At 40.6% G+C, this 25735-nt stretch overlaps 1 protein-coding gene across 1 annotated transcript in view; it reads right to left on the bottom strand.

The window, feature by feature from the left end:
* ERC2 (ELKS/RAB6-interacting/CAST family member 2) overlaps positions 1-25735 on the bottom strand; it is a 2322684-nt gene that overhangs the window by 2253130 nt on the left and 43819 nt on the right. The window contains exon 2 of the mRNA XM_078661584.1: positions 17407-18205. Coding sequence (XP_078517710.1) covers positions 17407-18072 — 666 coding nt within the window. The 5' untranslated portion in view covers positions 18073-18205. The remainder of the gene's footprint in view (positions 1-17406; positions 18206-25735) is intronic.

Raw genomic sequence — 25735 nt, 5'->3', positions numbered from 1 at the left:
AATCACACTTCCATTTTCTAATCTATACAGTTAAACATAGAGTACCTTACATTTTCAAACATATACTAACACATACTTACTCTCTTATACAATCATTGATACAAGAACACATTGATCTGCACAGAGTCACACTTCTCCCAGCCAGCCACATACACACTCAGTCTCCCATACAAATACTTGGACAATCAATCAATAACCCATATAGTTACTCATATAGCTACTGATCAACACATGCAGCAGTTTACAGAACAACAGACATAATGATGCACAAATTAAGACAGTTTAGTCACTAACCCATGCACTCAGTGAGACACATTTAATCACTCACTCATACAGTCAGTCACGCACCTACTAAATCCTTCATCCAGACACTTATACATCTACTCATTCTTCAATATGTAAAACATATTTAAACTTTACAGAAACACACAGTCAATGGATGATGTCATCAGTGATGTCATCAGTGATGTCATTTGAGATGTCATCAGTGATGTCATCAGTGATGTCACTGACCATGTCATGAATGATGTAATATGTGACATCATCAGCAGTGGATTGCGGGTGCGCGATATATAGTTAGTGCAACTAACTATATATGGAATTTCAATGGTTTTGTGTGAGTAAAATAAGGTTTTTTAAATGCTAATTCCTAACTATATATGGTCTATAACCCATGGTTTTTTCAGTGAATTTTCAAGGTTTTGTAAATGCTAATTCCTAACTATATATGGTCTCTAACCTATGGTTTTTTCAGTGATATATATATATATATACACATACATAAATGCATATGCATATATATGCATATATATATGTGTATATGTGTGCGTGTAGAGAGAGGTAGAGAGGTAGAGGTGTAGAGGTAGAGAGGTAGAGGTAGAGAGGTAGAGGTAGAGAGGTAGAGACTAGTAGAGAGAGAAGTAGAGAGAGGGAGAGAGAAGAGAGTGAGTAATAGAGTAGAGAGTGAGTAGTAGAGAGTAGTAGAGAGCAGTAGAGAGAGTAGCAGAGAGTGAGTAGTAGAGTGAATAGTAGAGTGAGTAGTAGAGAGTAGTAGAGAGTGAGTAGTAGAGAGTGAGTAGTACAGAGTAGTAGAGAGTAAGTAGTAGAGTGAGTAGTAGAGAGCAGGAGAAAGTGAGTAGTAGAGAGTAGTAAAGAGTGAGTAGTAAAGAGTAGTAGAGAGTGAGTAGTAGAGAGGGAATAGTAGAGAGTAGTAGAGAGTGAGTAGTAGAGTGAGTAGTAGAGAGAGAGTAGTAGAGAGTGAGTAGTAGAGAGTAGTAGAGAGTGAGTAGTAGAGTGAGTAGTAGAGAGTAGTAGAGAGAGAGTAGTAGAGAGTGAGTAGTAGAGAGTAGTAGAGAGTGAGAAGTAGAGAGTGAGTAGTAGAGAGTAGTAGATAGTGAGTAGTAAAGAGTGAGTAGTAGAGAGAGAGTAGTAGAGAGTGAGTAGTAGAGAGTAGAGAGTAGTAGAGAGTGAGTAGTAGAGAGTAGTAGATAGTGAGTAGTAGGGAGTGAGTAGTAGAGAGAGAGTAGTAGAGAGTAGTAGAGTAGTAGAGAATGAGTAGTAGAGAGTGAGTATTAGAGAGAAGTGGAGTAGTAGAGAGTAAGTAGTAGAGAGTAGTGGAGAATATTCCAAAGTTTGGCACAGCACTACTTGCACAATAAGTCCAATCAAATCATATCACTTAGAGTCCTTATTGAAGCGCTGAATCTTGGTGTATATTCAAATGCTTTTATTTTCCTTAAGTTTATGTACCACAGCCAGCTGACGCGTTTCGTTCTGTACAACAGAACTTCTTCAGGGCGTTCTTATTTCCTTCAAGTTATGTCGGTATCCTGTTGTCGTGTATTTCTATAGGTTCTGAATCGATCCCCCTATTCCTGACCCTATTCTGGTTAAACTAACTATCTAGTTAACTAACAGTCAGCCCATGAGGCAAGAAATCCCCCATGATGCAGATACCGTTATCTGACGCAGTCACACTCCGGCACAGGAACGTGTTATCTGATTAGGTCATAACGCTTGAGATCTAATTAGACAAGCGACATTCCTCCAGCCCCTGATAAGGCATACGACGTTCTCATAACAAATCAAACCTATGACAACCTGGATAATCCGTGCGGCCATTGTTTTGATTTCACAGAGAACTTTAGTAAAGAATGTGCTAACGAGCAAGTCGTATGACATCTTTATTGACGTACCTATGTCCATCCTTACGTCAATCCCGGCACCTTTAAGGTATAAATATTGCCGACCTTGCCCTATGCAAACACACGCGTGGTGACAAGACGGAGCAGCCATACTTGCCGAAGCCAAGAGCAGAAGCAGACCCCGCTGGCAGCAGCCCCGCCTTCCTGACGCGCTGAGAGACGCGCTGCTATCTCAAGCCGAGAGACCCAGCACCGGCGCTTCCGGGTAGCCCTCGCAGGCAGCCTGGAATATCGAGAGCAGAGAAAGAGATACCATTCCTCATCCATCCTAAATTCCAGGTACAGAACTGAATAACCCCTCACAGAGAATTCTTTAGTTATTCACTTGGCAAAAACAAACTTAACTTAAACTGTAACTTTCTATTCCCGCCCACGCATTAGACTTAGGTCAGGTACACGGGGTAGGCGTATTTAGAAACACCAGTTGAGTACGTTTAGTCAAATGTATATGTGTATGTAAATATATTTTAATCATTTTAAAACATCATATGGCTCAGAAATCATATCAATGTTTTTACAGTATTATTTTATACTATTGCTTTTAATGTATGCACTTTACTTAACTATAAGTATTGCAATAATATCGATCCATTTCTCTTGTACGAGAAAAGAGACTGATCAATAAATAACACCTTTTTATTGAACACGCCCGTCTCTTCCTTTTCTCTACATTCTGATGAGACTAAGAATGCACGTACTGACTGAGTAAAATAATTGCCTTGTGCTCACACGACTCTTGAGATTGACTCTTGATTAGGGGAGAGCAAAGTTGTCATGTTCTATGGTTGTCAGAAACTAAATCCCTTCTTGTCTAATCAGGGGAGCTAATCCTTCCTTGAACATTCGAGAAAGTTTCTAGCGAACTCTGAGCTTAGCTGGCAAACCCAAAAATTAAGTCTAGTATCGACAGTAGTAGACCTAGTTAACGTCTGGTCTAGGCCTTTACTGCTGTAGGTACTATTCCAATGCGCAGAGCCTATTGGGAAAATAGGAGCTACACTACATGGCGCCCAACGCGTTTGGAAAGGGCGATAAAACTAACGTAAGACATTTAGAGTAACTCAGTCGTGCTTTCTCACTCAGACCCCTTTTCCCAAATACTCCAAAGACATCTGGAGTGGGTGAAAGGTTATATCCTCCAAAACCTCGCAGGAGGGAACTCCTATGTATGGTTTTGGTCAAATCAACGTTGAAGGATAAAACAGTTCCAGAATATTGTGCATCTAATCTCTGTCTCCATAAGAAACCTGATCTGCAAACAAACATAATACCATCCTGTCTGTAAAATGGCAGAGAGTGATGATGAAAGAGAGGCAATTAGATTAGCTACTGAAATAGCAGATGCTGATGCTACCATGCAAACAGCAGACCCGGATATAATACTCATCCAGGTCGCCAAAAGGAGATCTATAACCTTAAAACTTATAGAAAATGGACTGACACCTAGAGGTGGCACAGTCATATTCGTAATTGAGGCACACGAATATCGGCAGACAGAGGTATACTATACATGGATACATTTTCCAGCAGCAAATGCTGTAACAAAGTACTTCCACTATTACAAAGTAGAGGAACCTCCTGAAACGTACACTCCTTTCGAGGAGGTGGAAGTACCACTCAAATTCCAAGAGCATTTGCTCTTATTTGATGGCGCCCTAAAACACAATAATCACATTACAAGGCTCGGTCCTTTAGGAAGACCAGGAGCAACGTGGCCGGTCCTAGCCGGATACACACCACATCCAGACATCGATAGGATGCCTGCAGCTGAATTATTAACACAGCTGAAACAATTACTAAAAATTCATAGACAATTAGTTCAGTATGTAATGCGGACTTCAACAATTCAGCCAGCGATTAAACTACCACAGCTGACCCCACACCAGGGGAACACAAATAAAATTACACCACAGAACATCCAATCCTGCCTAGGTAAAGTTCCAGCTAAACGGGAACAGATACCATTCTGGTTGGCACAGAAAATTACCCAAATAGAGGCGGTGTTTCCTGACACCACCCCGCTGGAAAAACACAGGATTCTGACTATATGTCTCCCAATGGGAATCGCACCACACATTGAGGACTGTGACACTTGGGGTACAGTCTTTGCTTCCATCTACACAAAAACGCACGGTGTTCCATCCATTTCGGTAATACCAGATGTGCTTAAACAAATTCAAGATGAATACGGTCCAGAACCTGCTTTAACTCTTGGTATGAAATTACTGAAAGACTTCAAGCAGGTCTCGGCTATATTACTAGCCAACATAAAGGGTGAAGCAGCAAACGTGGCGATCCGCCAGAGGTTAAAAGAGACAGATATAGCAGACCAACCAGCTGAAATTGCCAGAATCATAGAAAAATCCTATGAAGAACTAGGCAGAGATAGTCTAGGTGGAATACCAGTAAAACCGCAACTGACTACAAGTCCAGAAAAAATATTTTTTAATAATAATTCACCAAAAAAGAACTGGGATGGAAACAAACAATCCAATCCTAAAGAAAAGAAATTCCAGTCCAGAGGAAGGTCGCCTAGGCGAAGAGAGAAATCTCCAAACCCAAGACAAAGGTCACCCCAGAGTGACCCCTCTAGGAATAGATATAACCTTAGAAATAGGGATAATATTAAAAAACCTGATAGATATCAAGACATTGATACACGTCCCTCTCAATCATTTCAGAATTCCTCGCAGAAATCGGAAAGAAGAGGACGATCAGAAGAGCACGCCAAGTCCAAAGACAAGGAACCTGCTCAACTGAAAAAGAAATTACAATTTCCAAAAAAGAAGGTAGCCAGTATCAAGGTAGTTAACAATGCCGAGAATACTGAGGACACAACTGAAAAACGGAGAGTGGGCTCAGACAATGCTAGACAGCGCAGCAGAGGTGAGCATAGCTCGCAAAGTCCTTATGAATCATCTGGAGACAGTGGACACGAATGAATACCTTCAAGTGGAAACTGCAGATACCAGAGTTAGCAAGCCCCACAAGATATACGAGATAACATTACGTATAGAGGGAGATAAGACTAGGAATATAAGGGGACTATTTTGGGATAACCTATCCAAGGGCTATGACATCCTTCTAGCTGAAAAAGACTGGCCACCAGAATTTGTCAGGGAGTGCCCTCATGGCGAAGAGGTAATTATGCCTGCCTTCTCGAATCAAATACCGATTCATAAAAAATACACACTTGCTAGAAAGTGGGCAGTGGCCTTAGCACCTGCTGTATATAAAAATCATGTAGGATGGGATGAGGATTCTCCTCCCCACAAAATCCAGTTAAAATCACAACCAACTGCACAAAGGCAGTACCCAATTAAGCAAGAAGCTAAAAAACAGGTAAATGAAATACTAGACCAGCTAGAATACCAGGGGGTGATTGAAACTTGCACCTCACAAATGAACAATCCTTTGTTTCCGGTCTCCAAACCAGACAATTCGTACCGTCTAGTTTTGGATTACCGACACCTTAACACATGTTGCAAAACCTTTGCAGTGCAAAACTCACACAGTGCTGCACTAATGAATAACATAGTGCGCAAAAAATACAAAACAACCTTGGACATCTCCAATGGATTCTTTTGTCAAAACATAGCACCAGAGAGCAGATCTTTAACTGCATTCTCAGTAAATGGCACTCAAAAACAATTCTGTCGGTTAGCCCAGGGGTACAAGAACAGCCCAGGGGTATTCTCAGCGAGAGTAACAGAATTACTACAACTATATGATGATGAAGCATTATCTTATGTCGATGACATTTACTTAACAGATGATGACTTGGAGACTCACTTGAAAAGGGTGAACACCATAATACTTGGTTTCGCTGCAGAGGGTTACAAATTCAACTTCAAAAAATCCAGAATTGCCCATCTAACAGTTCTATACGAAGGATATGAATTATCAAGTATAGCCTGGTTGACAATTTTTTGAGAACTAGAAGAATTAAAAAATCTAAAATATGAAAAGACGTATCCTCTGCCAATCGACATTCTGCCTCTACGACATTACGCCTGTGTAATCTATACAGACGGACATGCTCAACCCTCCGTTTGGGGAGAACAAGCATACAACCCCACATGTGAGATTACAAAAGAAGTGTGGGCGGAGGTAAATTAAAACCTCTATTAACAAAATCACACTCAGTAGAAACTAATTCAGAACTACAAACTGAAATAATAGCTTTGAAAATGGCGCTAGATAATGCGGATCGCGAATTCCCGACACTTACAGTGTCAGATTCATATTACTGCGTCAAAGCATATAACAAGGATTTGCAGACATGGATTCAGAACGGTTACAAAGATGACACAGATGCACCAATAAAGCAGAGACTGCTCTGGGAACAAGTAGCTCTTTTGAAAAAAGAACTACCAAAGACTCACGTGACACACTCACTGAGTCATCAACGTGATGGCGTTCACGTTGTAGGGAATTCATTGGCTGAAACAGCCGCAACGGCAGCCACTAAATCGGCTCCCGTAGATCGAAAAAAGCGTACATTAAAATACATTGACGGTGAAACGTTGCTGGCGGTGAAAACGTCAACAAAAGGCGACTGCTCAGCGTTACCGATCAACTATCCACTCAATTATACATACATAATCGATGCAAACTCCGTCCCTTTTGCTCGAATCCCTGGAGTGGGGGATAGAGTGATTCCAAACATGGACAGGAGAAACTTGTTAATCGCAGACGCACACATGGGCGAGGGTCTCAGACACCTTAAATTAAAAGATTCTCTGGAAGAATTACAATCACGGTACTGGTGGCCAGGCATGAGCCTGCACTACACCATGTTTGTAAAAAACTGCCCAAACTGCAACAGAGATCGCAGAGGGGAGAGAAGCAGTTTAATACCTCGTCGAATCAAGGCAGATAATATTACCAGCAAAAAGAATGGCTTGCGATTAACATATACAGGCTAGTTTCCACTTATAATGTAGATCCACGGCACTCGGCTGACGTCCGGACTGTTATACAAGATTTGCGAGTCTAAATGGCATATACGCTAAGAGCATGCTACGTTCGACCGTTGTTTTCACTCAGGCAAACCAGCCTGGGGGGGAAACATGGCCAAATGAGCACAGCCCAGCGGGAATCTTCTCACTTCCTTCCTGAGGGTATGGGATGGTGTAAAGAAAAAACCAAGGCAGAAAGCAATCTATAATAGAAAGGATATTAGGTTCGGGAGCTGGGTGGGTCAAACATCTAATAAGTGTCCAACGTAGTCTAAATAACTTGCCAAGAAATTCTCTGCAGGGATTCAGTCCGTACGAATTATTATTCGGAACTAGGATGTTGATCTCTGACCTTGATAGTCAGACTTCAGTGGTAATAGAAAAAACCTTTGATGTCAAAGACCGTTTGGCTATTTTACAGGACTTAAACAAAACAAGAAAAGACCTGAGCAACATACAGTTGAAACAACAGCCAACAACCACTGAAGAATCACCACCTGTCCCAGCAAGACCTGTCTGGATTCCAAAAGTCGGGGATCTAGTCAGGGAGAAGATCGCGGTAAAGAAGGAATTTGGGCCTTCTTACAGAAAAGCAGTTCCTGTCTTGTCTGTCAACGGGACAAGATCAGTTGTACTACCGCCACTTGCTGGAAAAAAGGAGAACCGAGTTGTATCCATCGACCTGGTAAAACCACAACATGTGGCCAATAACAAACAGTAGGCCAAGTGGACTCCCAATAAGTAGCAGAACACCAAGGTTTGCTACCAGTACAGAGGTCCTATCAAAGAGGCTCATCACATTCGAAACGCCTACAGAAGAACAACAAGGACTATGCAACAATGCGATAGAACTAAGACCTCTGAAAACCCAAATAAAACCATTTAGCAGAGACACACCAATCTACAATGAAGTTCCAAGTGAAAATGCAAAAAACAAAAATCCTGAACCAATTGGAACAATTGACAGAACTGCATCTGGTTACTTCATCAACTTCGATGATTCCTCTGAAGGTTTCAGCGAACAAAAGACACAGCCATCATCAAAATCCTTTAAAGACAAAGCTAAGGAACTTTTGAAACAACTGAAAGAAACATATCTGGTTTCTCCATGGATTGAATTTTGGGTGGGTTTTGGTGCATTTATCCTCATACTTTGGCTCATCATGGTATTTACTTTGGGAGGCTTCATTGAGGGAAAATATGCTAAAATGGACACAGCAAGTCAGAACATCAACTTGGTCCTCAAACCACACACATCTTCACACGTCGAGAAAAGAGAACTTTCTTCAGAACTTTCTTCAGCCAACTTCACAGCAATTCCAATACCTGGTGGGGTAGCCTGGGACAACACTGACTATGAAATTTATGGTCCGGTCGAGATCCTGAAATATCCACACCAAATCAAGATCTCCTTGAGTGACTTTGCAAAACCAAACTCATTTGCTGATGATTGGGACTTTGAAAGTATAAACAATATGATGTCTGACTTAGTAATGTCTGCTAAATTTACAAAACATGATTATTTGCAAGGTTCTACAAATTATGATAGTATGTATTGCTATAACCATTATGGTAACCATTTCTTGCATAAATCTGCACAACCTAGAAATGTTTTAAATTATAATCAATGGGAACATTGTGCTACACCTCCAAAAGGGAGCTCTAGAACCGTTTATAAATATTCATACTTTCAAGGTTTTAACACTAGTAATGCTGAAACATTTTATTATAAATTGTCAAACAAGACAGGGATGAAAACCATGATAACCAACACAAAATTGATATATTCAGACATATTCTTTGAAAAGATGAATACTTTTGGATTTGATTATTGGGACAAAAATGTTGATTTGAAAAGTGTTTGGGGTACAAAAGAATGGCAAGTACAGGGTTTAGAAGCTTTGTTCAGAGCCTGCATGATCCCAGAACAAATGATATTTTTAAATGACACTGTTCAACAAACCACCTGTCTTGGCTTAGCCAAAATCAAAGATTTAAATAACCCGTCTATTCCAAAGCCAACAATGTTTAGCAATAGCTCTGAAACAGATGAAGAAATAGACATAAACCATATACTTAACCAAAACAGAACACATCCTGATTGGAAACAATGGTTGATCTGGCCCACAGATACAAATCACTATCAAGATAGATTCCTGAATAAAACACAGGGTTTCATAATGACAAGGCCAGACCCTAGATATCCCCAAAGACATCACCCAGGGATAATAACAACCTACATTGTGGGCAAATTATGCCTTCAATGGCTACAAACTTCCACACTGCCTGAAATTAAGCAACACCTAACTTTACTTACTGATGGTGCTGACTTGCGTGATTTCATACTGGGACCACGCAAACAGCGTCATAAGCGTTTCATAGCAGCCTCTGTATATGCAGCATACAATGAGGCCTGGAAGGTTACTCAAATTGAAACAGCAGAAAGAATACGGGAAATTGACCGTATTAATTTGGAAAAATCACTTTCTGTAGTGGACAATGGGTTAATGACTCTGTCCTCCAGAATATTTTCATTGGACAGCATTGTGTCTTCAGCAATCGATATACTATCGCAAGACTTACTGTTATTACAACATGGACAGTCACAATTGCGTTCCATTGTACAGCTTGGCTGGACGTTACAAAATCTGCGTTCAGGCTATGTGCCTTGGCGTTTAATCAACACAACGTCACTATTCCAAATCTTTAACCTTACTGATAGACAAATCGGTATGGCACAGAAGGGTGCTGATTATACAATCTTGAGCATTGAAAAACTAGAAAGATTACCGTTGACAATGTCAGAACGACCTGTCAGTGAATGGATAATCCACGGAATAATAAATATTCCAATCTCAACCTTCAGGTTTCAATACTGCCAAAAATATATACAGGCTGGCATGTACGAGAAATTGGGAAAGGGGTACCTTAAAACAACTTGGAACCTGCCCTATTCACATGCATGTGTCAGTAATAAAGGACAGAAAGTGTTTCTTAGTGGCAACAATTGTGCTATGTCACTAAGCGGCACACTTCTGTGTAACGGTATTAGTTTGCACGGAGCCTGTGAAGGGAATTCATACAACCTTTCATGTCACCAGCAAGGCGCACCTGCAACTGAAATAGAACCATTCTTTCAAAGACTCTATAATGGGAGTTACATTCTTATTGTAGACCGCAGATGTTGCAGTCTTATGCCCGGGACTCCTTATCTAGTAACAACAACGGCGAAGGTCAAGTGCTGTGGACGTTCTTTATTCCCCAGCTCCTTTCCAGACAGGGAGGCAAGGGCATGGCCCAGTTTGAAAATTACTTCTATTCGAATAGACACTTTAAGCAGAATGAAAACAGTGCTTCTTCAGACGCCTACAAGGCTCACGTCATCAAAAGAAACGTATGATCTACAAGTCGCAAGGACGACTGCAGAGATACATACATTATTATCAACCAATTCCCCCGTACATTTCGCGGAAATCCTGAGCGAAATCTTAAATATTTCTGATACCACTGGGGTCTCAAAGGTATTTAAGACAGTATTTTCGATGGCATTAACACCATTCAAAGCCATACTGGGTATTTTTCCAGATTTCGTCCATTCGATTTTTGGCGGACTTCCCCTGATCCTGGGACTAATTGCAGGAATCCTATTCCTAGTCCTTATTTTTCGTTATGGCAACCCATGTCACAGATCAAACTCTCGCGACAATGGAAGATACGATCCTAGCCATTGGATACCGGGACCGGATATCAAAAATCCTGGGACTCTCCCGGCTTAGAGACCTAAACATGACTTGGTTTCTATCATTTCGACCAATGTGGCAAAGGTGTGTTTTACCTGTACTAAGGTGTCTGCTATGCGGAGAAGAATGCGTGTTAGACACCTGTCTGACGCTACAATTGGATGCGCCGGTGGATGCAGATACACTGTTGGTTCCTACCAAGGTTCACGCTTTGTGCTGCCCTCAAAGGCTGCCAATCCTGATGACGGCATTCCTGGAATCTTCACCACTGCGATTGAAGAGTAGTGAAGTTCAAGATGAAAGCAGCATCGAACAGGTACGACCTTCTGTCAGCAATGCAAATCAGAATGTCAATGCAGACAATCATGCGCATGAATGCATGGTTACACCTATTTCCGACTTAGTGGAACTTTCCCATGAAGCTGTTGACAGTTTTTTCGAAAGCCTGAATGATATGATGTTCTCTCCGGAACAGAAATAGAGACTTTTGAGTAAACTCGCACACGGCGTTCCCTGAATTCGGCCTTCAACTCTTAAAAAATAAAGTCACATGAACAATTACAATCCAGTTCACGGACAGCAACTTTTTTCAGCAAGCCCCTTAAAATATTTTTCTATATATTTTTTTTTCCGGGACACTGATCTTCTGCTTAAAGTAAGAAACTATTCCTAGAGAACTAAGATTTCTATTTTTAGATACTTTATATAGACTTTAGCTGCCCGCTGGTAGGTTCACAAATATTTTATTATGTGATGAAATGGTCTCGACTTTCCTTTCTGTATAGCTATATTAAGAGCCATTTCATGTGTACTACTCAAATACCAAAGAGCAATAATACATAAAAATACGTGTTTACTTTTGCATTTAATTCATAGCTTAAGTGCATACAATATATATGACTGCAATTTTTCAGTATATTTGAAAATTTCGAAATGCATTTATGTATTTTGGGGTGGTAAGGTATACACTATACTCTATAGTATGTTGTACTATGTTATACTATGCATAGATTAGTAGATATGACCATAGTTAGCGTGGAGTGGGTGTCGTGTATTTCTATAGGTTCTGAATCGATCCCCCTATTCCTGACCCTATTCTGGTTAAACTAACTATCTAGTTAACTAACAGTCAGCCCATGAGGCAAGAAATCCCCCATGATGCAGATACCGTTATCTGACGCAGTCACACTCCGGCACAGGAACGTGTTATCTGATTAGGTCATAACGCTTGAGATCTAATTAGACAAGCGACATTCCTCCAGCCCCTGATAAGGCATACGACGTTCTCATAACAAATCAAACCTATGACAACCTGGATAATCCGTGCGGCCATTGTTTTGATTTCACAGAGAACTTTAGTAAAGAATGTGCTAACGAGCAAGTCGTATGACATCTTTATTGACGTACCCTTTGTCCATCCTTACGTCAATCCCGGCACCTTTAAGGTATAAATATTGCCGACCTTGCCCTATGCAAACACACGCGTGGTGACAAGACGGAGCAGCCATACTTGCCGAAGCCAAGAGCAGAAGCAGACCCCGCTGGCAGCAGCCCCGCCTTCCTGACGCGCTGAGAGACGCGCTGCTATCTCAAGCCGAGAGACCCAGCACCGGCGCTTCCGGGTAGCCCTCGCAGGCAGCCTGGAATATCGAGAGCAGAGAAAGAGATACCATTCCTCATCCATCCTAAATTCCAGGTACAGAACTGAATAACCCCTCACAGAGAATTCTTTAGTTATTCACTTGGCAAAAACAAACTTAACTTAAACTGTAACTTTCTATTCCCGCCCACGCATTAGACTTAGGTCAGGTACACGGGGTAGGCGTATTTAGAAACACCAGTTGAGTACGTTTAGTCAAATGTATATGTGTATGTAAATATATTTTAATCATTTTAAAACATCATATGGCTCAGAAACCATATCAATGTTTTTACAGTATTATTTTATACTATTGCTTTTAATGTATGCACTTTACTTAACTATAAGTATTGCAATAATATCGATCCATTTCTCTTGTACGAGAAAAGAGACTGATCAATAAATAACACCTTTTTATTGAACACGCCCGTCTCTTCCTTTTCTCTACATTCTGATGAGACTAAGAATGCACGTACTGACTGAGTAAAATAATTGCCTTGTGCTCACACGACTCTTGAGATTGACTCTTGATTAGGGGAGAGCAAAGTTTTCATGTTCTATGGTTGTCAGAAACTAAATCCCTTCTTGTCTAATCAGGGGAGCTAATCCTTCCTTGAACATTCGAGAAAGTTTCTAGCGAACTCTGAGCTTAGCTGGCAAACCCAAAAATTAAGTCTAGTATCGACAGTAGTAGACCTAGTTAACGTCTGGTCTAGGCCTTTACTGCTGTAGGTACTATTCCAATGCGCAGAGCCTATTGGGAAAATAGGAGCTACACTACACTGTTGTCATATAACTAGATATTTCTTCCAAATGTTAGACGAGACGTAAGTGCATTCTTATTCAAAGTGACTAGGTATCAATTTTACCCACACTTGAGTAATTTATAGCATCCTCAAAGTTAGTCTTTCAAAAATTCCAAAGTATAGGACATGATAATCCAAATCCAAATGTTTCTCAAGAAAAGTCATTTTCAATCGTTCGGAATTTCGGCGTTTGGGCAGATATGACCCAGGGACCCCCAGTATGCAAGGGGAATTAGTCCCCCCTCTGCAAACGCGCCAGTGGCCTGCGTTGCAGAGAGGTGTAAAAAGAGGCATAGCCTCATTACACCTCTGTGCAATGCAGCCCCCTGGCGCATACTGGAGGTTCCAGGTGGGCTAGTTGGCCCCCAGGGACCCCCAGTATGCAAGGGGAATTAGTTCCCCCTCTTCAAACATGCACGGGGCTGCATTGCAGAGCGGTGTAAAAAAGGGTGTGGCCTCATTACACCTCTCTGCAATGCAGCCCCCTGGCGCATACTGGAGGCTCCTGGTGGGCTAGTTGACCCCCAGGGACCCCCAGTATGCAAGGAGAATTAGTTCCCCCTCTGCAAACGCGCCAGGGGGCTGCGTTGCAGAGAGGTATAACAAGGGGCATAGCCTCATTACACCTCTGCAATGCAGCCCCCTGGCGGATACTGGAGGTTCAAGGTGGGCTAGTTGGCCCCCAGGGGCCCCCAGTATGCAAGGGGAATTAGTTCCCCCTCTTCAAACATGCACGGGGGCTGCGTTGCAGAGAGGTGTAAAAAGGGGCGTGGCTTCATTACACCTCTCTGCTATGCAGTCCCCTGGCGCATACTGGAGATTCCTGGTGGGCTTTCAGGTCTTATATAGTTAGGAATTAGCATTAAAAAAACCTTTGAAATTCACTGAAATAACCATAGGTTTCAGGCCTTATATAGTTAGGAATTAGCATTTAAAAAACCTTTAAAATTCACTCAAAAAACTATAAGTTTTAGGGGTGTTATAGTTAGCTGGACATTTCACTCATACAAAACCATTGAAATTGCTGCTATATAGTTAGTTGTACTAACTATATTTCGCGCACCCGCAATCCACTGCTGATGATGTCACATATTACATCATTCATGACATGGTCAGTGACATCACTGATGACATCTCAAATTACATCACTGATGACATCACTGATGACATCATCCACGTGACAATCACATACACCTTTTCATACACTAGTAAAATCTTTCATCACTCTTTGTAAAATAAAGAGTATTATATTTGAATCCATTGTTACAGCAATACAAGTATCTAAAAACCCACTCAGGGATTTTAGATGTATACACACATCTAATCACTTACCTGTAGATTCACTCATACATGCTGTCAATGAACAATAGAACACTATCAAAAATACTTATACACCTAAATCGACATTACACACCAGCACACATCCTATTCACATATGAAGTCATCCTACTCACTTATGCAAACAATGGATCATACTTACATATTTACTTAGCTACACACTTATACAAACACAACTTCATCTATTCATTTAGATAGTAAGTCATACTTAGTGAATTATAAAATCATTATTACCAGTATAAAGTTATCCATACAGTCACTCACACAATCATTGAGTCTTATGTATACTTATTAATATACAACAACTGACACATACACTGCCTTTTATGTTTCTAGTTTGTTGGACATGTACCATTGAGAAATATATTTGCTCATCACCACACCCATAAAGATATTCACTCACCCAAACAACTGTTAGAACATGTATTTTTAACTTCATATATCTAGTGAATCAACTATTCACACATCTTTAGGAAGTCACACACCCCCCACCGAACCACACACACATTCACTCTCCCATACAAATACTCAGTTAACTAAGCAATAACTAATACAGACTTTCACATAGCTAGTAACCAACTGGAGAAACAGTTTACACAACAACTGACAAAGTGATACAGATATTCGAACAGTTTAGTCACTATCCACTATATTTAGTGAGACACTATAAATTGGTCATGTAAACAGTCAATTACACTGCTACTAAATCCTCCATCCAAATATTTATTTTTATATATCCACTCATTCTTCAATGCAAATTGCTATATATATACTGCATATTTAAATAACGAAGCAAACCACATTCACTGGATGATGTCATCAGTGATGTCATCAGTGATGTTATTTGAGATGTCATCAGTGATGTCACTGACCATGTCATGAATGATGTAATATGTGACATCATCAGCAGTGGATTGCGGGTGCGCGAAATATAGTTAGTACAACTAACTATATAGGAGCAATTTCAATGGTTTTATATGAGTGAAATGTCCAGCTAAGTATAACACCCCTAAAACTTATAGTTTTTTGAGTGAATTTTAAAGGTTTTTTAAATGCTAATTCCTAACTATAAGGCCTGAAACCTATGGTTTTTTCAGTGAATATATATATAAATATCACAGAAGAAACATAACAAAGCCCAACTCAATGGCATTCTCGCATTCTATTCTAAATAACGCTGGCAGCATGTTCATTTCATGACGTGTTTCGGCTACTGAATGGGGCTTGATCACAGGTGAGCAAGCTAAAGGTGCTTAAATCCTAATTAACATGTGACCACAGGTAACATCCTACAATTACCACAATGCATCAGTAGTGTCATTGTAAAATTGAAGACTTGTGTCTTCAGGTAGATAGCGTTTAGGTGACACAGTAATTTGATTACATTATTTATATTATAATAAATGAAGATATTCCTAACCCTATTGTTAGCAAATACAACATAATTACTTTAATAAAGGAATACTATACGTCTACTGCTATTCTAACCCTATGAATAATTAAGTTTAAAAGATTAAAGTGAAATTAAATTAATTCATATCAACTTAATTCTTCTGATGTCCTAAACAAATTGGAAAATATATTTCTAATCATTACTCTAACCCAAATGCCAACCTTAAACCAATATTTGCTAACGTAATAACTGTTTAATTTAATGTAATTTATTTATATCAGTATCAGTTGTAATTGTGAGTGTTACTGAATTGAACCTCTGATTATAGTTAAAACAAGATGTAACTTTGTTGTGACAGTAACTCCTAATTAAATTTTCATGACAATAATTTTCAGGACATTTCCATGATGCTAATCTTAAACCTAACCCTAAATTAAAGTAAGACATATATTTGAAAGTAAGAAAACAATTTACTGATATTTTTATAACCTTAACTCAGTAAAACATACCTGAAAACGTGTTTGTTTGATGCTATGGGAAAGTCATAGTGTCCCGTACTAAATGCAGATGAAGTAAAGATATAGATGAAGTTAAGGCAGGGAAGTAAATATCTAATAAAGTAATGGGGGTGAAGTAAGTGTGGGAAAAAGTGCATGGTACTAAATCTAAAGCTGTTGAATACCAGGCAATGAAAGCAAGTTTGAAGGGGTGCATACCAAGCAGCTAACAACATGTCACCGGTGATACTGTCAGCCACTTCTTACAATTTAATGAATGAAACTTTGCATGTTGGAGCTTGCAATTATACTTTACTCCTTTTAAATATGTGCTTTAATGCCCCAGCAACCCTAGTCCTGGCTTTCGGAAGTGGAGCAGGTGACGAGTTGACTTATCAGCTATGCTGATAATACCTTCGGTTCCTCCTATTTCAATTCGGTTTTAGTACTTTAAGAAGTATTCTAACATTACATTTTAACTTGTAATATCAAAACATATTTTAAGGTGTTGAAGATTTGCATTTATGGAGATAAAAGAAAACCGCGAATACCAGAATTTAATGTTAAGTAGGATAACATTCCAGGCCTAGGGTGGGTTGTAACCTCTCACGGTGGAGATAATATTACACCTCAGTTGTGTTCCAAAAATAACACATAGAAGAAACATTTAAAATCCTAGTGGTAATGTTGTAATTCTGCTGTCATGCTGTTTGTTTAGCATTTATGCATTCATCAGAGCCTTAAAGTTGAAAGCATCACCCTCAGGTGTTCCCCCACACTAAATACAACAGAAAGCTCATCACATCTAGATATTTTCAGTTTGCATACCTGATTTTCGTCATGAGAAACCCTCATCTGCTCCTTCAACACCGACATCCTGGCTGCTTCTTCTTTTCGCAAGACTCTCTCTTTCTTCAGCTCTGGGCTCCAAAAGGTCTTAATGCTGTTCATGGAAGATCCCAACTTGCTGTCTTTGATGTCTAGCTCCTTCCTCAGGAGTTCGTTCTCCCGCTGCACCTCTTTCAGCTGGGCTTGCAGATCCAGCATGGTGCTGTCTCTCACCTGCCTCAGCATTGAGGGCACCTGATGGTGATGGTGGTGGTGGTGGTGGGCAGACGTTGTCAGACTCCCATGCTGATCCGTGTACGAAAGCACGTCGGTATGAGAAAGGCCAGCTGAAGCAATATTTGGACTGCTACCCATCGCTGTTACTCGACCACCATAGACAGCTCGATTTGTGGCCCTTCCAAGAGTCATTGTGCCTTTTGGAAAAGTGGTCGAGCCTACTGCTTCGTGGTCACTCAAGTACATGGGTCCAGAGGTTGCATAGGCTGCATTCAGTGACTGTATGTTCTCCATTGATAACGTCTTCCCTGTTCCACCAGGTCCCCCGCTGTTGGTTCTTCGGTGCCCCAAACGTGGAGACCTTGGTAAACGAGGTGATCTAGCTGGGCTGCCTTCCAGGTTACTAATTGGTCTAGCACTGCCGTACATTGTTTATTCTTTGTGGGGTGTTACAGTTTATAAATTAAAAATAAGGTCCTTTTAGATATTAACTATGTCTCATCACACAAAATTTCATGCATTGATTTTAGTAGGCTAAGATGGGAAACATCAAATTAAAGAGCTGTAAAAAAGAAAAAAAACAATTAGGTTAATTATGTGCAAACTCTATGGATACATGAAATTAATCGAAAAATGTAAGTCATTTCTGAAACAAAAGGTTCTGGATAAAACTATGTAGCAGCTGAACATGTACAGCCAATCTCAAATTTAAATACAAGGTAATAGTTTTTTAATAACATTTCATAATTTTAAACAATTGCCTGAAAACATATAGAACTGTCATCAGAATTGTAACTTTCCCATTTTTTTCCAGTTCGTTAAAGGGGAAATTCTACTAGAAAAAATCAAATGAGCTCAACTGCAGCACGTTAGCATTGTGATCTAATATTAATGTCTAACACATCCATGAGTCTAAGCTCGAGCTCTAATCCTGGTTTATCTGTAAGAGAGGGAAAGAGGCAGCACTTGGGGGGATTGACCCGCAAAATGTAGATTTATTGATGCTAAGTATTGTTTTGCTGAATAGTCAATAAAGACTAACCCCTTTATGGAAGAGATTAACTTTTTACACTGAGATACAATCCACCTGCACTACATTTCCTTTATACAAATTAAAATATGCCCTCAATCGCGCACAAACTCATACATTTATAGGTATTCCCAAAAAAAAGACATTGAGCTATATACACATTGATGTAAAGAATAACACACAATTCTGTACAGGATGATTATCTGTCAATATAGTCAATGAGAAATGATGGATTTACTGTTAAGCAATTTATTGTGCCCTGAAGAAGTTCTCCTTAGGAAATGAAACACGTTGGCTGTTGGATTCTGACTTTGTTTTAAAAAGATGAAAGGATAAATAAAGAACTGTATGTGGATGTTTTAATACCTTGAATGCAAACCATATTCAATAATTGTGTCGGACATTTGAAAAGCGTAGCTATGGTAACTAATTCTGTAGATGCACACTATTGAAATACAATTACGAACAGTGCTTCGCTATTGTAAAGATTCCCAAACATGTTGTAGTTTGCTGCTCCGTACAAACTCGTAAAACAACTCCTGAAAAGGCAGGAGCAAGTGGCAATTAAAGAAAGGTAAATTGAAGGATATTGCTCGATTTTCCATCGGTTCGTGAGAGAAGAGTTTTTCCGCAGGGAAGAATGATTTCTTCCTAGAGGAAAAGTAAAGTAAGAGCAAGCATTGGCAGAGACAAACGGTCTTGTTTTAATGTGTTGGTACATTTTTGTTACGCTTCAGCTTTACCCACGTGGTATAAAATAGAGGTAAATCTTGTACTCAGTTTAATGATCCTCAATTTACCAACCAATGGCCGGATGAGTTGGCCTTTCTGAGATCCAAACACTTGTCCAGTGCTTAATTTGTAAACAAAAAAATAATAACAATAATAAATGCCAGGGCCCTCGTCACGGCAAAATTAGAGTAACCTCACAATTGCTAACCATCACACTCTTTCAAAAGACTATTCCAGGCCCCTAAATATATATGGACGTGTCTAGGGCGGCAGGTATTAGTCATTTTTTATGTATAGAAAACTAATAAATAACAGTTATAGTACTCACCTCTGTATTAGATAATAGTGCCAACTTGTGGCACAATGTCATAAGTGCCAGTGTGGACAGTTAAGTGCTGGTGCCGAACATTGGAAACAACTGGCTGAAATTAAGTTGCACTGCTACAATGGCAAACAAAATAGAGCAGAACCATATCTATAAAGAGGCACCAGTAGGTACTTATAGTTAGGATCATGTTTTCATAGGAAAATCGTTTTAAGGTTATATGATATTAGGTGATACCAAGGGCCAGATGTACGACCCTTTTTTGCGCTCTCAAACGGCAGATCGGGCCGTTTGCGACTGCAAAAAAGGGTGCTGGCATGTACTAACGCTATTTTGCAAGTCACTGACTCGCAAAATAGCGTTTGAGACTCTCGCTATTAGGAAGGGGCGTCCCTTCCTAATCCCTTCCTAATATCAAGTCTCAATGCCATGTGCTATTGTTTTTCAACCACATTTGCGGGTGCAAAACACTCGGGCCTCATTTATGAAAAGTGACGCATCGCTGCGAGAAAACAGCGATGCGTCACTTTTCACTGCGCCCTCCTTGCACCACCAATGATGCGTAATATTGACAGTATGGCGCATCATTGCGCAAGGAGTTACAGATACGTCAGTATTTCTGACGTATCTGTATGGCGCAAAAGTGGCGCTTTGCTGGAGTGTGTCACAAAAGTGACACAACTCCAGCAATGTATCCTTTCACATGAGGCAAGCCCCATGTGAAAGGGCCTGCGTCAGTCTTACGCCTGCTGTGAGGCAGGCGTAAGAAATTGATGCATTTGTGTCCTAGAAGTGGCGCAGTGAAATCACATAGATTTCACTGCGTCACTTCTTCGACCCTTTCTTGCGTCAATACGCCCCCTTCCATACATTATACCTGGCGCAGGTATAATGTGGCGCAGGGGTTTACAAAGTGACACATCTACCTAGATGCGTCACTTTGTAAATATGGTGCCACAAGGCGCATTTTTTACGCCACTGGTGCGTCACAAAAAGTGACGCACCAGCGACGTAAAAGTGACGCATAGCCTCATAAATGAGGCCCTCGCAGTTTACCGCCTACTTCAAGTAGTTGATAAACCACTCGCAAACGGGAAGGGGTACTCAGGGGACCCCATCCCCTTTGTGAGTGTGTGCGAAAATATTTTTTAAGAGCAGGAGGTGGTCCCAGGGACCACTGCCTGCTCTTAAAAAATTAAACAGAAAAGTTTCATTTTGATTTTTTAAATGCAGCCCGTTTTCCTTTAAGGGAAACTGGATGCATTAAAAAAATGCTTTATTCGAAAAGCAGTCACATATATCGTGGTCTGCTGACCTCAGCAGGCCACCATCCCTGGTAGTGCTAGCCATTCCCAATGGGGTCACAAATTAAGCTTGAATATTGATGAGGCATGCAATATGCTACCCCATTGGGAACCGCAAACAGTGTCGGAGACACTGGTATATATTAACTTTAGCTAGTCGCTAATTGCGAGTCGCAATTCAATGCAATTTGGGACTCACTAAAGTGAATGGTCGTACATCTGGTCCTAAGTCTTTTTGATGCTGAGTTTTCATCAACTTTTGGCGCATGATAACTTTTGTGAGCAAAACTTTTTTGTCATTGCAGTTTGCATCGCTTTACCCCACAAAGTATCATCCAGCATTGTATGAGCCCTACTGCATTCTGATGAATCTGGGCCACGGTTTCTTCTGTGAATATGTATTTCTTTGAAAATATTGGTTAACTCTGTTCCAGTTCTCCTGAACACATGTATGTTGATGCTTTGTCTATATGTATGCCGATTGTGCACGTTATAGCAAATGCAGCATAGAGACATGATTTGTCTATGCAAATCTCAAATATTTTTGAACTTGCAACATTTAAAAAAAATTAAAATCCTTCTCTCGAACTTCAAACACTTTATAAATTAATTTACATTCACACTTGAATAAAATGCATCATCACAGTGCTCTAACATGTACCTATTCACAAACACAAAATACAGAGCAAGGCTTACAATTATAATAATAATTGTTATTGCATTTATATAACACTGCATACCCCTTGTGAAGCACGCTACCCCACGAGAGAGTGCTCAGTTGAATGGAAGCTGCATTTGCAGTGTGGGCTCTGTGGGAAGTATGTTGGTGGTAAGTGTGAGTGGCCAGAGTGGAGCTCCTATCCTTTCTCAGGTCAGGAAACATACTTTTTGGTGGCAGGAAGAGAGTGAGAAATGGAGTGCTTGGAGTTTACTTTGCCTTATTATCCATACGGTTCCAGTGTCCCTATGTTCCTTCAGCAACAGATCACAGGCGCCTGCACTCTCCTGTAAGCACACTGAATGATACCACCAAAACTTTTCCCGCACCTGGGCTCCTTCTCGCTCACCGCCATTTCCGGCACCTCGCTACCCGCCATGCCGCCGAACACTGGATTGCCTCCTCCTAAAATTCCACCACGCTGTGTTATCCAAGTATAGCGTCTTTGAACCTGACTATTGCCTCTAGCTCCTACCCGCAGTTTTTTTGATCTTCCACAGCAACATGTTTCTTTCAAGCGCCTTGGCGTACCCGCTTCAGCCTTCCGTTCAGCTCACGCCGCATGGTTTAATTCAAGCCAGCGGACACTTTTTTATCCGCTCTTCTACACCAATGCGGCGCACTATCCAGCGCCTACATCCGCAGTCCCTCCAGTCTTCCGTTCGCCCCCAACCGGGTTGGAATTATCAATGGTTTCTGGGGGCCTGCACATCCTCTTATGCAATTGCAATATAGCCCTGATGAGTCACAGGACATCTCCTAGTGACTAAACACGTGTCGGCTGGTTTGTTTTGTACAACATAGTCGTTGCTGCTATATAAAGAGACTTTTCGAACTTATTTTGGTGTCGACCACTGCATTTATATCACGCTTTAAGACTGAATGTAACACTAAAAAATATCCTCATCACGTGTCTCTAGGACTGTGCCTGCTTGGAGTTCACTTTAGTCAGTGGTTCTGGGGGGGAGGGGGTGTCTGTCTGTCTGTCGGTCTGTCCCTCTGTCCTATGGCCATAGGTCTTGTCCCTGCTGTTTCTTTTAACAAGCGAGAAATGTTAACATCAGTTCTAAATTGCAACTGGTGCGGGCGCATCACTGATATGACCTCTTTTCTCTGGTCATTAGTGTTCGTCCATTTTGTTTCTGAATATATATTTCCCATGAGTCTATGAAGAGCCACTTCAATTTTACATAATTTGACTGTAGCTCCGTTTGAATATTTAATGGTTGAAATGTGAATCTTAATTATGAACTTTGCATACAATGGATACATTTAATTACAAGAGAGGTGCAGGTCTCTATCTTTCCAGCCCTAACTTGCTGGGAAACTTGCTATTGTTTCATTTAGTTATGTATTAAATTAATGAGGAAAAATAATGATCATCAGTTGTGAAATAGTCTCACTCTTTTGTGAGAGGAGTCTTTCAATTGATAGAGGTTTAATTTTATTTATTTATTGAGTTTTATATAGCGCTGGCTAGACCCGGAGGTATCAGAGCACTTTACATGAGGAAGAAACATTGTTTCCGAACATGGTTACAAAGTTACATCAGTTACTAGAGCATAGTTACAGGAATTACATGAGTACAACAGCATAGCATAAGCATGAGGGAAAAATAAAATAGGCAAGGGAAGAGAAGATTAGGGGAGAAAGGGAAGGAATAGGGGAGGCAGGCGGATACTAATGGAGGAAAGAGGAGGGAGAGGATGTAGGAGGCACAATAGGAAGACGAGGAAAAACAGTATCCGGCGTCCGGCTGGGTAGGTGCCTGCCAAGGAGTGAACCAGAGCCAAACTCCTCTATAGCTGCGTGGGACAGCTCCACCGGTCATCGGCCAAAGGTTGCTCAGGCACCGCAGTACATACAGAAAGGTTATAGTTTCCGCTTCATAATGCTTGATTCTGTTGTCACTCCTTGTGCGAACACGAGCTTATGGCAGACATCATGGAGGTCTCATCTGGTCTCGCGTTGCCTGATTCCAACATGGCCACTCTTCTAGACAAGACGCACACAGCTTGCAACGCTTGGCTTAGGTTAGATAATAGGAGAGGTGGAAGAGTGTTATTCCAACATTCAATCCGTATGAGTTCAAGGTTTAGATGTAGGTAGATTGGAAGCAAATTCAACCATCTGAGAAAAAAACGCCTAAAGTTAGCTATCTGCATCTAACGATAGTGATACCTATACTAACGTCCCTGAGTGCGGACGTTTTGGTTGTGAGATTGGTGACCTCCCAATAATGCAGATGCCCTTGACCAGTAATCTGAATGACCCCTTTGCTTTGTAAGGTAATGTGTCCTTAGGAAAACCATAGTACAATAAAGTACATGTGCATCTTTTCTCAAAATCGGGTATTCCAGGGCAAGCCATATGTAAATGTAAATTGTCAAATGGCATCATATATAAGTCCCTCGAGGTTCCTTTTTGCCCCTTTACAGATTTATGACACTAAGATGCCCACCCGCTGCATTTTCTTGTAAGACATTTGGTAGCCATCTTGGAGGCAGGCTGTCTTCATCAGCAACATGACAACCTAATATGGCAGCCATCATAAGGTCAAGCTTCCTGTCGAGCCCTTTCAAAAACATTTTTTTTAATTGTAAAGTACAAAAAAGGATTTCTTTGTGTTTAAAATGCATTTGTGAAATGAACGATTGAATGTGGCAAAGTGTGATGATTTCAGACATAAAACAGGTGCTCTTGGATTGCAGTGGGAACACTCGTTAGGAGGGGACATGTTACTCCATACAGCCCACAGCATGAGGATAGAGATGTCTTCCTTGGCTCACCAAAGGTTAATAAACTCTATGTATATTGGAAACATTGGGTATTGCAGACATTGCACTGTCAGGTCTGACCTCAAAAGGGGATTAGGTACCATGACAGCATGAGAATAGGTGAACCCGAGTAAAAAGTGGAATGATCAAACCAAAGGAAAAAGGAAATCCCTTGTCTTTTGAAACTCCTCGTGGAGAACAAGGACAATGAAAACGAGGTAACAAGTAAAGAATACAATAAAATACTTAAAACAAAAGTAACTAAAATAAATGAATGTTAGGAAAACACTGGACTGGCAGCAGCCACACAGCATCTCAAAAACGCTTGTTACAACGTTGTTCTCGTTGGGGTGTTTTTTTAAACATTGCCTCTAAGCTTGCTGCAAGTCATATGAACCCTTAGAATTTGCATTCAACACAAAAAAGCACATACTAAGCATTGCAGCTAGATGAGCGTATCCTCTGCATTTAAATAGGCTTGTTACTGAGGATGGCACACTAAAACAAATCATTTTATGGCAAACTACCGGTTGGATATTTAGCTTCATCTAAAGGAAAAATTACTTGTAAAGTAAAATAGTACATTACCTTTAGCTGATTAAAATCAAGCATGTGCAAGATTAGTTTGGCAAATGATAGCACTGACAAATGACTGCTGACTGTACTTATTAGAAGCCATTTCAGTAGAACAATGGTAAACCCTGTATCCTTGTAGTCATGGATGTAGAATCCAAAAAATCAAAGTCAGAGCCTAACTTAGAAGAGAGTGGTAATGGGAATCTGTCAATAAACCTCGTGTTCTCTATCCCCACCTCTTGCAGGCTTTCCATTTATGTGGAGTTCTCTGGATGTGAGACATGCCACCAGAGACGTCTTTGGTTCCACCAGAAAGAGGTGGCGCGATTATTCGCTCAGTTTAGAGAAACTTATTCACAGCAGTAGTCAGTACAGGTAAACGCGGTGCGGCGGGGAGGGGGATGTCAACAGATGATGGAATAGGAATTGTTTATTTATTTCTTTTCCACCCACCTCCCCATCCTGTTCCACCCACCTCGCTTTCCTGCACGGTACACCGCTGCTTATTCACCTCTATTTACAGAGTGTAAACCTCAGTAAAAGGCCACAATGAACAGGAGATCTGGCTTTCAGTTTAATACAAATAATGGCATGTAGCTCACTAGACTGTTAGGCAAGCTAGACCTGCAG

This window comes from Lissotriton helveticus, chromosome 9 (genome assembly GCF_964261635.1).
Source record: "Lissotriton helveticus chromosome 9, aLisHel1.1, whole genome shotgun sequence".
In the NCBI taxonomy this organism is placed as follows: domain Eukaryota; kingdom Metazoa; phylum Chordata; class Amphibia; order Caudata; family Salamandridae; genus Lissotriton; species Lissotriton helveticus.
The sequence above is the reverse complement of the archived record's forward strand: the minus strand, read 5'-3'. Positions and strand labels throughout refer to the sequence as shown.